The 13,367-nt window shown below is 42.1% G+C and overlaps 1 protein-coding gene across 1 annotated transcript in view; it reads left to right on the top strand.

Annotated features, from left to right (window-relative positions):
• SLC16A12 (solute carrier family 16 member 12) overlaps positions 1-7,035 on the top strand; it is a 78,066-nt gene extending 71,031 nt beyond the window's left edge. Inside the window, 2 exon segments of the mRNA XM_042960898.1 lie at positions 1,650-1,909; positions 4,238-7,035. Of these exon segments, the coding sequence (XP_042816832.1) occupies positions 1,650-1,909; positions 4,238-4,500 (523 nt within the window). The 3' untranslated portion in view covers positions 4,501-7,035.
• Positions 7,036-13,367: the final 6,332 nt, after the last annotated feature.

The raw sequence follows: 13,367 nt of genomic DNA, 5'->3' as shown, positions 1-13,367 counted from the left end.
CAGTAGGACTTTACTATGGATACTGAAATTTTTATTTCCCAGATGATTTTCACACGTTGAAATAGTATTGTTCTTTTGATTTTTTTGTTCCAACCACTCAAAAATAGAAAACGCTTCTTAGTTCACAGACAGTGCAAAAACAGGTGGTGATCTAGATTTGGCCATAGTTTGCCAACCTCTGTTCTAGACGGTTCAGGATGACGGGTATGTCTAAATTGCAGAAACCTGTGGTAACCACAAGTTCTGGTGACACATTTCATTCCATCCGAAGTCAAGTCAGTGCTCAGGCTGGGTGTTGTGGTTTTAGTTTAAAGACAGAACAAAACAAAACAAGCAAACAAACAAAAAACACAGAGGCTGGCTGGAAATGGAGAGAGGAACAGAATTGAGTCCAGGCAGGGAGATTAGGTGCAAAACTAACACATTATTTACAGCCACACGTTTGTGTTTGACCATGCGGATAGCAAATACTTTCAGTATGGTTTTAGGCTTAGAAACCCAAGTTATAACAAATCTACTAGGTAGTTTCTTAAGCTAATGCTTACTGCTTGGATTGAAGAAGAGTGAGATACTCAGATTCTCTTCACACTCGAGCTGTGACCTGGGAGAGCAATCATCATGTGGCTTCTCACATATTATGTCTTCGGTACTTACTCAGTGTCCAACAGCCATTCTCCAGTGCTATGAGTATAATATTTAAAGTTAATTCCAAATTTAATGGTTAAGGAAAAGCGGGAAGAGTTGGGGTCTCTATCTTGACCACTAACACCACAAGAAGCAGCCCCAGTGTAGGTTTGATAGAGGCATCTCTGCTCAGGGGCTATACCAGACCTAAGTTCTTCTGCTGGCTCTGCCCCTTACTATCCCTGTGACCTAGGGAAAATTAGTGACCCTCAGATCTTCAGGGGTCTTCATCTGTAAAACAGGCGAGTGCAATATTTTTCTGTTGACCTCTTAGCATTTTGTGAGGCTCAAATGAGACTGCGGGTTGAAGAACATTTGTAAAGCATAAATGGCCGGGGCTGATACTGTACCGAGTCTTTGAAATAATTGGTATCAATGATGAGTTTGGAGCTATAGGGGGAAAAGGTAACGGAAGTACCACTGGGGAGGTCTTGAAAATAACACTTAGTCCTGGTACAAGACTGACATCATCTCTGGCCAGTCATTTTAATGTCTTCATATTCTAGCTTCTCCCTTGTGTAACTTGGGTTATTGACCACATATGACGTAGCAGACACCAATGGGTGACGTACCTGAAAGCATCTAATATGGTAGACGGCTAGAAAATAGTCACCTGACACTCGACTTGTTATTTTACAACTATCCGTAGGGTGACCGTATGGGATAGGTAACCTTCCCATTATACAGCTTAAAGAAATGGAGATTAGAGTTAAGCAGTTCGTAGGTGACAGAACTGGATTCAGACTTCCGCCTTTCTAGTTTTAGAGCGTATTTTGTGCCACACCATGTTTCCTGGGAAGATGAAGTCTTGTGTTTTCCTATACCAAAAGAAAGATAGACGACATGGATAACGGGAAGCCTTCTCTATAAATAACTGCAGTGCTTATCACTGCATGGCCATGGTTCCAAAGCTCTTTGATAGAAGCTGTGCATTCTGCACTCATTCTTGGTCTTCAAATCCACAGGTGCCTGAAGAACTACCGGTATGTCTGCTACCTCTTTGCCGTGGGACTGGATGGGCTTTGCTATCTCTGCCTCCCAATGCTCCAGAGTCTTCCCCTGCTCGTGCCTTTCTCTTGTACCTTTGGCTACTTTGATGGTGCCTACGTGACTCTGATCCCAGTAGTGACTGCAGAAATAGTAGGGACCACGTCTTTGTCATCAGCCCTCGGTGTGGTGTACTTCCTTCATGCAGTGCCGTACTTGGTGAGCCCACCCATCGCAGGTAAGTTTCCAGAGAGATCCCCCCAGACACCTCTTCTGTTTGTCATACTGATGTGAAAACTGTCAACTCACACACAGACAATGGGGACTGGAAGTTAAGTTGGGAAGAGCGAAAGAGAAAGGGATTCAAGAGCCACCGAGGTATCATGGTCTCACTTGTATCCTTGTTTTATCGTTTTCTTCCAGCCAAGTGGAGACTTTAGCCTACTTGGAAAGAAAAAGTCCAAAATTAGGGTCTTGATTCCATTCCACACTAATGATGGGAGCGATGGAATGGAGCAGCTGTTCAGGCTTATAAATAAGTCAGGCACATTCAGAGGGAAGTCTGGAGGGAGTACAGGATTCCACTTGGGGAGAGTGGGCAGTGAGGCTGAAATGGTAAGTGGGTGTCATAGCGGAGGGTCTTGAGTGCCAGCCAAAGGAGCCAAAGGGGCCCTATATTCTTAAGAGACTACGGATAGTATTTTTATTTTATTTTTATTTTTTATTTTTTAAAATTTACATCCAAATTAGTTAGCGTATAGTGAAACTATAGAATGATTTCCGAACCCAGCCATTGCTAAAGCAGCCAACTAGGGGAAACTGTGGCTGTTTCACAGCTGCAGATAAAAATTCCTGGTCAGGGGTGCCTTGGTGGCTCAGTCAGTTAAGCCTCCGACTTCAGCTCAGGTCATGATCTCATGGTTCGTGGGTTCGAGCCCTGCATTGGGCTCTGTGCCAACATCTCGGAGTCTGGAGCCTGCTTCAGATTCTATATCTCCCTCTGTCTCTGCCCTTCCCCTGCTTATTCTCTGTCTGTCTCTCTCTCTCTCTCAACTAAATAAACATTAAAAAAATTTCCTGGTCAGTTTAAATTCTGTGATATAGGACCATCTTTTTAGTGCTTCATTTTTTGGAAACTGCCCCCAAAAGGTCCCCCCATCCTCCCTTGGTAGCCAATTTTTGTGTTTACCAACCTTGGAGGGAGCAGTGTAATTCAGTTAAAAAGTCATAGTGCATAAATGAAATTTGGATTCCTGGGTCCTTTTTTTGATCCATGGCCTTCATTTGGCAAATTAGACATTCTCGTTGCCAGGCATTGGAGGATTAGGGTGTAAGTTCTTACCGTAATACTTCTCTTATTTAATTACCGTTAAAATGACAACTCTCTACTCAGTCTCTTTTGTTTGGTGCTACAGAAATGCATAAGCAAATCACAGGATAACTAAAATATTCAAGAGTAGTTTGGATTACAGGAAACTTTGTGGGGCTTGTAACAATTTCTGCATACTGTTTTTGACTAATGAAGTGGGTGAAAGGAAAAATCATATACTTTTCCAGAGGATTTTCTTGGCATAGAAGTTTAGAGGAGTTTTTAAAAAACTTTAATCATAAAATAATTGTCTGCCAAGGTCTAATTTGATCCCATCGATTCTCTGATCATTGTGGCCCATATTTTGCATATCATATGCCCTGGTTCTCCTCAAAATTTAGAGCAGGAATTGATATTGGGATTAATTTGTTGCAAAAGGAGCTAAAGAAAAGAAGAAAAAAAAAAAAGCCATGATTGCAAAATGATATCTTGTGAAGTTTGTGTTGGCTGCATCTAAGATGGCCCAAAGTTCTGAATTTCACTGTATGGGGTACAATGACTGGGTCCAGCCGAAAATTTGGATTCTTCTATATCCAGGAGCATGTTAATGTCACTCAAGATAGACAGTATGTGGGTGTAGGGAATACTACCAGCATTTGGTACAATTATATTCTCTTAACACGAGAGATAAGTGATCCCAACATCAATAATTTGATGCTATTTTTATCTTTTCTACCATATTTTCTAGGATTAATGACAATATTTATTGTGCGATTACTAAGAATGGGACACTCTTCCAAGCACTTTACCTAGCAATGACAATACATTTAAGAACTTTTCCTAGAAAACAGAATGCATTTTCAGTTGCTGCACCATATTTTTAGATCTGCTTCTCATGTTAAAATTATAATGGTGGTGCTAGCAATCTGTTATTCTTATCCTTAGAAATGATTAGATTTGAGGCACCTGGGTGGCTCAGCTGGTTAAGTGTCCAACTTCGGTCCAGGTCATGATCTCACAGTTCGTGGGTTCGAGCCCCATGTCAGGCTCTGTGCCGACAGCTCAGAGCCTGTAGCCTGCTTCGGATTCTGTCTCCCTCTCTCTCTCTGCCCTCCCCTGCTCACACTCTGTCTCTCCCTCTCGCTCTTTCTCAAAATTAAACATTAAAAAAAAAAAAAAAGAAATGATTAGATTTGAGAGTAGGTAAATAATTGAATTGTCAACTCCACAATGTAATTTCGCTGTTGCTTATTACAGGATGGCTTGTGGATACGACGGGCAGCTACACTGCAGCCTTTCTGCTCTGTGGATTCTCAATGATATTTAGTTCTGTGTTGCTTGGCTTTGCTAGACTTGTAAAGAAGATGAAAAAAACCCAGCTGCAGTTCCTGGCCAAAGAGTCTGATCCGAAGCTGCAGCTATGGACCAATGGATCGGTGGCTTACTCTGTAGCAAAAGAATTAGATCACAAAGATGAGGAATCTGTCGCTGTCGCAGTGTCTGGTTACAACCCCACATGACCAGTGGCCCGGAGCCTGGGAATCTTCAGGGCTGAGAGAGGTGGGACCACCAGACCGTGTGTGTCTCTGAAGCATTTTATTTTGGCAGAAGCACTGCCGTCCGAGGAAATTATTATTGTTGTTTCATTAACGCGTTTATAGGGGAAAATAGCAAATAACAAAGCACGTTGGACTGGCTCAGAGTTTCCTCATTTGGGATTTGTACTCACAATTGAACTCACATCTTTCAGGCAATGAGCATCACTCCGTGGAGAATGTTAGGACATAGCTGAGGCAGTTAGTGGCAATTGGGGGTAATTTCAAGGCATGACCAAAGAAGATGACACTGGGAAGCTTTGTCTCCAACTCTCTGGCCCTCCATCTTCCTCAGTCAGAAGGTAAAGAGAAACAATGACGTGTAGGTGAGCTTACTTTATGCTTTTTTGGAGAAAGGGGTCTGTATGAATCACTGCCTTTTGAAGAATCTAAAGTATTCTTCAACGACTCTGTTTAAAGCCCTGATGAGAATCTCCACTGTGAGAAAGGGTTGGCATCTTCACCTCTCCACCTCCACTGAAAGCCTTCTTCCTAAGACTGAGCCCCTCATCTCTGACCCGGCCCTCACCTCTGTTCCTATCACATATAATACTGAGTTTAGCAGAATACGCCAAGTCACAAGGGTGATTCCTCAGTCTCACCTGAAATGTTAACACCAACACGTCTTTAGAAACAAAGCTTTTATTGAACTTGCACACACATTCCTGTTAGGAACTGAAAAATGTTGGCAGTATTCCAACTGGGCAGGAATTGAATTCTCAAATCAGCAGGTGTCTGATGGGAGTTTTCTTTTCAGACCAGACATTTAGGTTCATCATTACCCAAAAGGGAGGCTTGCCTGAAAAAGATTGTTCTAGAGATACTCCAGAGGTGAGATTCCTTTCTGCCTGTGTTAATTCTTGTTCCAATGTCCACTGCCCTTTATCTCTTGATGGATAATCGTTCGAAACTTCATGGGCCTCTCCAGATGAATGAGAAGGCGTCAGGGGTTAACCTCAGCATCCTAGCCCTCTCATTAATTAGAGCTTTGTTCAGGCGAGGGGAAGGAGAAGGTGAAGAAGGCTAGAGGTGTGGTATTTTACAGTTCATAGAACTCTTTCACATACCTTCACTCCTTGGATTAGAATAGTTTACTCATTCTCAAGTACTCTATTTTCCTATAGTTTGGGACAATTTCTGACTCTTCAGAGGGAGGGTATCAAAGAGAAGAGAAAGGCCAGAGCCTCCAGCTTGTCTCCAACCACTTTTAAATCCACAGAGTGATAGCCCTGAATCGCCAAATCGTGTCATACCCGTAAATTAGGAGAAAATTACACAATTGAAAAAGGATCTTAATTATAGAGAAATTTTAAATCTGAACCTCAAAGAAATATTTTTACCCTAAAGGCCATTTAATCCATTGTCCCTCAGGCGGTCTCACAAATGCCTGGTCGGCACTGAGGAGGATCCTAGGTTGACGAAGCGTGTTCACCAAGAGTCTTGGCCTATAACTGGATTATTTCATAAAATTGCATATTAATACATTGCTTTCAGAATGAAATACTGACTTGATTTAATGGAAGAAAACTCATATTTCACTGCTGCTTTCCAAAGATAAATCTGAATGTCGCCTGTTATCTTTTTACTTAGCTCAAGAATTAAGTTTTGAACCCACTTACTAGATCATTTGCAATCTACAAATAATACTTGGAAAATATCTGTAAAAAGTCAAAGTTATGATGAACTTATGTGTGTTTGGAATAGCACTTTATACTAGATATCATTTCTTGAATCTTCAAGCCTAAAGATTTTTTGAAATATAAATAGTTCTAAATATTCCTAGACATATTTTTTCCTAGCGGCCAGAGTAAAATTTTCTTTCTCCAGTTCTGCAATATGATTTCTCTGAAGTATGATAAGTGTTCCTGAAAAACGAGTATAGAAACCAGAGCTTTAAAAATTTTGTTTAAAGTATTTGGGATATTTTTAGTTTCTACACATGCATAAATTTGTATTTTACTTGCCCATTTGGAGCGCAGTTTTAGAAAACCAAGGAAAATGTAGATCTTAGACTCCACCATTGTATCTCCACAAAATTTTACTGTTAAGGTTCCATGTGCCTATACTGTTTTTTCCAAAAGGGAGAGATTCATAGGAATGATGTGTTTTGTGGAATCAAGTACAAAATTGTGGTAGGATGATTCTGCATCTTAAATATTTCTTCATATCACTGTGAGCTCTACTTTGAGTAGAAAAGCAAAGAAGCTAACTTCTATCGATACACTGTACCATTGGGCCTTTTTTTTTTTTTTCAGATTGTGATTTTACTAGTAGATCAGATATTTATGCTCATATTTTCTTACTTCAAAAGCGTAATAAAATGAATTTATATTTGTGTTTGGAAACACATTTTTCCCTGTACAAGGGGTTTGGATTGAATGGCGAGTGAGCTTGTGTGGATTATGCTAAAATGTAGCTGGCATATAAAGATGTGGTAAACAATCAAATAATTTATAAAAGCCAAACCCATTTATTGAGTGTTTTTTTTTTTTAACGTTTATTTATTTTTGAGACAGAGAGAGACAGAGCATGAACGGGGGAGGGGCAGAGAGAGGGAGACACAGAATCTGAAACAGGCTCCAGGCTCTGAGCTGTCCGCACAGAGCCTGACGCGGGGCTCGAACTCACGGACCGCAAGATCATGACCTGAGCCGAAGTCGGCCGCTTAACCGACTGAGCCACCCAGGCGCCCCAAGTGTTTTCAATGTATTAGCTACTGTGCTAAGCACTTCCTATGCATTGTATTATCTAATCCCCATAACCTCTATTATCACCACTTGATAGACGTGGAAACTGGGGTATCACGTGGCCACTGCACTTCCATTGCCTCCAGGGAAATCCGGTAAAGCCAGGAATCTATCTGATGCTGGACCCTGCCTCCTTCCCCTTGTGCCTATCTGGGTTATCTTATGTGTGTTGAAAAGCCATTTGGAAACAGGCCCTCCCTCGAGAAAAATTTTTTAAAAAACCTTTGGATTATTCTTCAATCTACCAATTCGTATAGGTAGGAAGATTCTAGAATGGAAATTTCCAAGAGTTTTCCCAAGAATCTGGTTCTAGCGAGACCACTACTTCCAGGCTAAGTGGCTTAATTTGCTGTCTATTGATCCAGGCCTCTCTTGGGGAGCATTTACGTGTGTGTAGCAGGGAGAAGGAGAAGGTTGGGAAACATACTTTGTCCCAAAAGAGAGTTCCACCTTCTGCATTACCAGAGTCATGCTTTCTCAGTCAACAGTTGAATTCTTTCTTAAGTGCCTGCACCATTGCCCCTTGATGACGAAGATGGTAATGTCTATCTGGCACTCACCTTCCTCGTCTCAGTGGGTCTAATTCTGAAATTGTTTACTGAGCTGAGATAGTATGAAACATCAAGGTAGATATCTGAGTTTCTCTTCCCATACTTCAAAGTTCGAGCCTTTATTTTTTTTTCTAAACCAAACAACAGATTTTTATACCTGTTGCCAGAGCAGCTACTAGTGAGAGACGACTGGGATTTTGTCCCATAACACAGAGAAATATTTGGTAGGGGGGAATGGGAAAATACTAAATCATGATCAAAAGACTGACATTTAAAGCAAAACATTTTATTATGGAACTTTTCAAACGTACAAAAAAAGAACAGTAAAATGAACTCGACATAACTACCACACAGCACCTACGATTATCTATCTTTCACCCTCCCCCTTGATGAACCTATTTGAAATACATTAACATGCTGACAGGGTATGTCTTCCTTCAGCTGCCAAGGAATAACTGAACCTGGCAAGAATAATTTATTCCTGCAAGCAGAGGGCATGGGTGGTTTAGTATCACCTATTAAGGGACCACGTCATTACAAAGCTGATTGGGTCCGCTTTCTTTCTGTGGACTTTGGGCATCCAAGTTACAGGTTAAAATTCTTCCTCTGTCTTTCCCCAGCCCCCACGTGATCTATCCACCTGAAGCTTAAGGAGGTATCATATAAGTGAAAGTGCTTTTGAATTCTGGAAAAAAGTGATGATTATTACTCTTAATTATTTTAAGTGTCAGCGACCTCTTTCAGGAGTAAAAGCACTATATGTATATACATACGTACGTACGTTTATTTATTTATTTATTCATTTATGTATTTATTTTTGGGAGAGTGCGAGTAGGTGAGGGGCAGAGAGAGGGGGACAGAGGGTCCAAAATCGGCTCTGCACTGATAGACTGACAGCAGTGACTCCGATGTGGGGCTCGAACTCACTAACAGTGAGATCTGACCTGAGTTGAAGTTGGATGCTGAACCGATTGAGCCCCTCAGGTGCCCCTATTTTTAAGGAATTAATTTACGGCCCACTTAAGATTTAGTTGACATTAAAAGGTATTAAAATTAACATTTTAGAAGATGACCCTTGGGGCACTTGGGTAGCTCAGTCGATTGAGCCTCTGACTTCTTCAGCTTGGTTCTTGAGTTCAAGCCCCACATCAGGCTTGCTGTTGTCAGTGCAGAGCCTGCTTTGAATCCTCTGCCCCCTCTCCTGGATGGCTCAGTCGGTTGAGCGTCCAACTTCAGCCCGGGTCATGATCTCGTGGTCCGTGGGTTCGAGCCCCGCATCGGACTCTGTGCTGACAGCTTGGAGCCCGGAGCCTGTTTCGGATTCTGTGTCTCCCTCTCTCTCTGCCCCTCCCCTGTTCATGCTCTCTCTCTGTCTCAAAAATAAATAAACATTAAAAAAAAAAAATTTGAATCCTCTGCCCCCTCTGTCTGCCCCTCCCCCTCTTGTGCTCTCTGGCATGCACGCACTCTCTCTCTCTCTCTCTCAAAAACAAAAATTAAAAAATAAAAAGGCAACCCTTTTAGTTTTCCCATAAAATTGTTTCGCTTGTGATGGCAAGTTAGGTGTTCTCTCACTAACACAATGACGGGAGAAAAAGAGAGGCCCCAGTGCTAGCCTTGCTGAAGACATATTCTTATTCCCAGATAACTTGTTTCTGCAACTGGCCCTGAGCAGAGTCTGGGTGTGGCTCAGGGTGGGGAAGGAGATGCGAGTGAGGGAAAGGGCCATGTGGTTACCTGAGATTCCATCAGACTCTGAAAGCCTCTGGGTCTAAAATTTGCTGATCCCTGCCCAAGCGGAGGTGGAAGAATTTGGACATCTGACTCTAGTTTTCAAAATTCAACAGGGGAGAGGAGACCCTGTTTTGGAATCACAAGTTATAGGCCTGGTGTGAGCACTGGGTACGCACACTGAAATAGGGCCTACGAGGTCGCGCGGGGTGTAGCTCCCGCCTAACTTCCAGACCCCAAGTTGGACTATACTCTCGCTGCTCATTCTACTGCAGGGCCCGGCTCTCCAGGTGCCCTAGGTCATTTCACGCATGTTGATCCTTCACTGTACTCACTTCTCAACTTTTGGGCCACAGTTTACATGTCACTTTCTAGACAACCCATCTTTAACCACTGCCCCATCTAAATTACATATCCGCACCATCACCACCCTCGTTACTCATTTTCATAACACTGTTCTTTTCCTTTAAAGAATAGAGTTTATAATTAATACTCATTTGTGCATTTAAAATGTCATCCCCACAAAACCACAAGCTTTCTGAAGATGGGGATCACAACGACTGACTATTCACCAGTCAGTCCAGTGCCTAAAATGTAGCAGGCACTCAATAGATACTTAGTGAATGAGTCAATGAATGGGGAAAAAAAAATCAGATGAAAACAAGAAGGAATGAAGAAGCTGTTCAAGAGAATTGTAACACAGCAGGGATGGGGCTGATTGAAGGATTGGGTTTGCTTGAAGTTGCTCCTGTACCCAAAACAGATAGGACATGTTAGATGTTCCCCATTCGGTTGGCCTCAGTAAGACACCAGTGAGAAGTGTCATATGAATAGTAGAGCTCCAGAGCACGGGGTATCATGGGGCAGGTTTGCGAAAGCAAATAAAGGTGGCAAAGAGCAGGGTTGGTAGATGTATATTAAATAACTAAACCTTTCGATTGAAGCCCGAAAGTAAAAATGATGTGATTGTGTTCAACCCAGACAGGCTTACTTGGAAAGCTCGGTTGTGTTCAAGTTGAGTGGAAGGCCCGGGGCTGGGGCAATCCACAAGGAGCCCTGGGACATTAGGAAAAGGTGGAGCACGTGTGCCTCATGCATGAGAAGAGGGGATTTCAGGAACAGGCACCACACAAGCCGCTTTTACTTTACTGGAAAATGACACCAGTATTTGGCCAGGAGCAGAAGTCTCCAATTAGTCTTTTGCACAGTCCCTATGGCTGGCCACTAACTCATAGGACATTACTGAAAATTAGCGTGCTGGCAAATATGTTTAAGAATTGGTGAGAGGAATTTAATCAACTAAGCTATGTATTAAGCGCCTCATCAGGATTTGATATTGTGTTTTTCTGGTGGGGAATTGCAAATACACGGAACACAGCCCCGTGAGTTCAAGTTAATTGCCTAATTGGTAAATTGAAACCATCACCATGAGAACAACACCATGAAGTTGTTAAATGCTGACCTGAGGCTCAGGGCACCGCAAGCAAAGGAGTTAGAAGAGGAAGAATTCATTAAGGGCTGGAGAAATTTAAGGCTGGTCCAAGCAACTCAGGTATAGGACCGAATGGGTTGGAATCGGCCTCTACTCTTTTTTTTTTTTAATTTTTTTTAAATGTTTATTTTTGAGAGACAGAGCATGAGCAGGGGAGGGGCAGAGAGAGAGGGAGACACAGAATCCAAAGCAGGCTCCAGGCTCTGAGCTATCAGCACAGAGTCCGACGTGGGGCTCTAACCTGTGAACCATGAGATCATGACCTGGGCCAAAGTCGGACGCTTAACCAACTGAGCCACCCAGGCGCCCGGCCTCTACTCTTTTTAAGGTAAGAAGCTGGGAGTAGGGGTAAGGGATGTGGGGCAGCTGCTTCATGTGGCTCCTTGAGGTTCTAGCAGATAGATATCCGAGGCCAATGCAGCACTAAGTTAACACTAACAAATGTTCTGATGAAGGGATCCATAACAGTGTCTGGGACTTTGCGGATTGCTGGGATTTGGGGTTGCATTTGGCATCTCTAATTTGAAAACGGGAATTTTCAGGGAATGGGGTTATATACTTCGATGTTCACTTCTCAACTCTGAATAGGAACCATTTAGGGGAGCCTGGCTGGCTCAGCAGAAGAGCATGTGACTCTTGATCTTGGGGTCATGAGTTCAAGCCCCACGTTGAGTGTAGAGATTACTTAAATAAATGAAAACTTAAATAAGTAAAAAGGAATCATTTTGTAAGTTTTCTATCTTAAAGGGTCCACAGCTTCCGGAAGTTTTTTGTTGGTTTGGTTTGGTTTTGTTTTGACATGTTATGCGGTACTGCCATCTGCTGGAATTATGAGACCACCTCCCAGAATTTGCTGACTCCTCCAATTATAGCTCAATTGGACAAGGACAGCCTTCAAATAAACATTGACGTTTATTATTGTTTCCTTCTCCTCCAGCCCCCAGTTCCCTGCTCATTACCCATCCCACGTGTATCTTGCAGCACACATAAATACAGGTATAAAGATGCTATGTTGTATTTTTCAGCGTTTTGATTGTCTAGGTCAGTTTTCTGTGTGGAATATCAAAGTTAATATGAACGATGGTTTTTGATTGATTTGACTAATGATAGCAATTGGTAAATGTAATGTAGAAGAACTGTTTTCTGAGTCTTCTTGTCTTCCTTAGGAATCCAGATTGCCATTCTGGGTCCCCTTGCCAGTCCCCTACTAATATGTTAACTGTTTTGATATGAGTTAATGAAGTGTTAGAGTGTGAGACACAGAATCTCAAACACCTATCAGAAGTCAAATTTTGAGAAATGCTGAAACCAAGTGATATAGAGGAATGTATTGTGTCAATTTGGAAACGCAAAACATCATGTTTATTGTATTGTACACAAATTACGAGATTCAGGGATTGGATTTCCTTAAAAATGTGTAATTCCTATGAAATTTTGAGGAGATGCTATTTGTGTATAACAACAATTGCTTTCAAAGGGAAGTATATTTCTGTTAAAGACCCTTTTATTGAACTAAGCAACTTGATGAGTTTGGCTACGTGTAAGTGGGTCTGTGGATGAGGATGAGTTAGAACTGAATTGCTGTTTAAGAACAATGGACGAATTGGTTCTTATTTCAGAGGGAGAAGAGAGAAAGGAAAGAGGTGAGGCCCAGAATCGTGGAAAGAGGCAGGGTCATCAAGAAATGGTTGAGGGTGTTTCCTTCTTCTCCCTGTCCCTCAATCCCTCTCACATTCCTTTCCTTACTTCTTTCTCTACCCTGTCCCTCTTTCCCTCCTTTCTGTCAAAAAAAGGGGGGATTATCTAATATTAAATTTTAAGTTGTAGATTCTTTCCTCCTGAACCCTCAATGAAGTGTTGTTTTTTTTTTTTATTTTTTTTTTTAACGTTTATTTATTTTTGAGACAGAGAGAGACACACCATGAACGGGGGAGGGGCAGAGAGAGAGGGAGACACAGAATCGGAAGCAGGCTCCAGGCTCCGAGCCATCAGCCCAGAGCCTGACGCAGGGCTCGAACTCACGGACCGCGAGATCGTGACCTGAGCTGAAGTCGGACGTTTAACCGACTGAGCCACCCAGGCGACCTCAATGAAGTGTTTTTATATACAAATGATATATAAGTGGTTTATATATTTTTTGGATTTGTTTTAGTTCTTATGTTGTTGTTTGTGTGTTTTGGTGAGATTGGCACATAAGGTTGCTGGAATTAATGTGATGTGAAGAAGGAAAGTCATGCGAAGCTACTCTTACACTAAATCAATGTTCAGTGG

This window comes from Panthera tigris, chromosome D2 (genome assembly GCF_018350195.1).
Source record: "Panthera tigris isolate Pti1 chromosome D2, P.tigris_Pti1_mat1.1, whole genome shotgun sequence".
Taxonomy (NCBI): Eukaryota; Metazoa; Chordata; class Mammalia; order Carnivora; family Felidae; genus Panthera; species Panthera tigris.
Note: the sequence above shows the minus strand (reverse complement) of the source record. Positions and strands in the feature narration are given on the sequence as shown.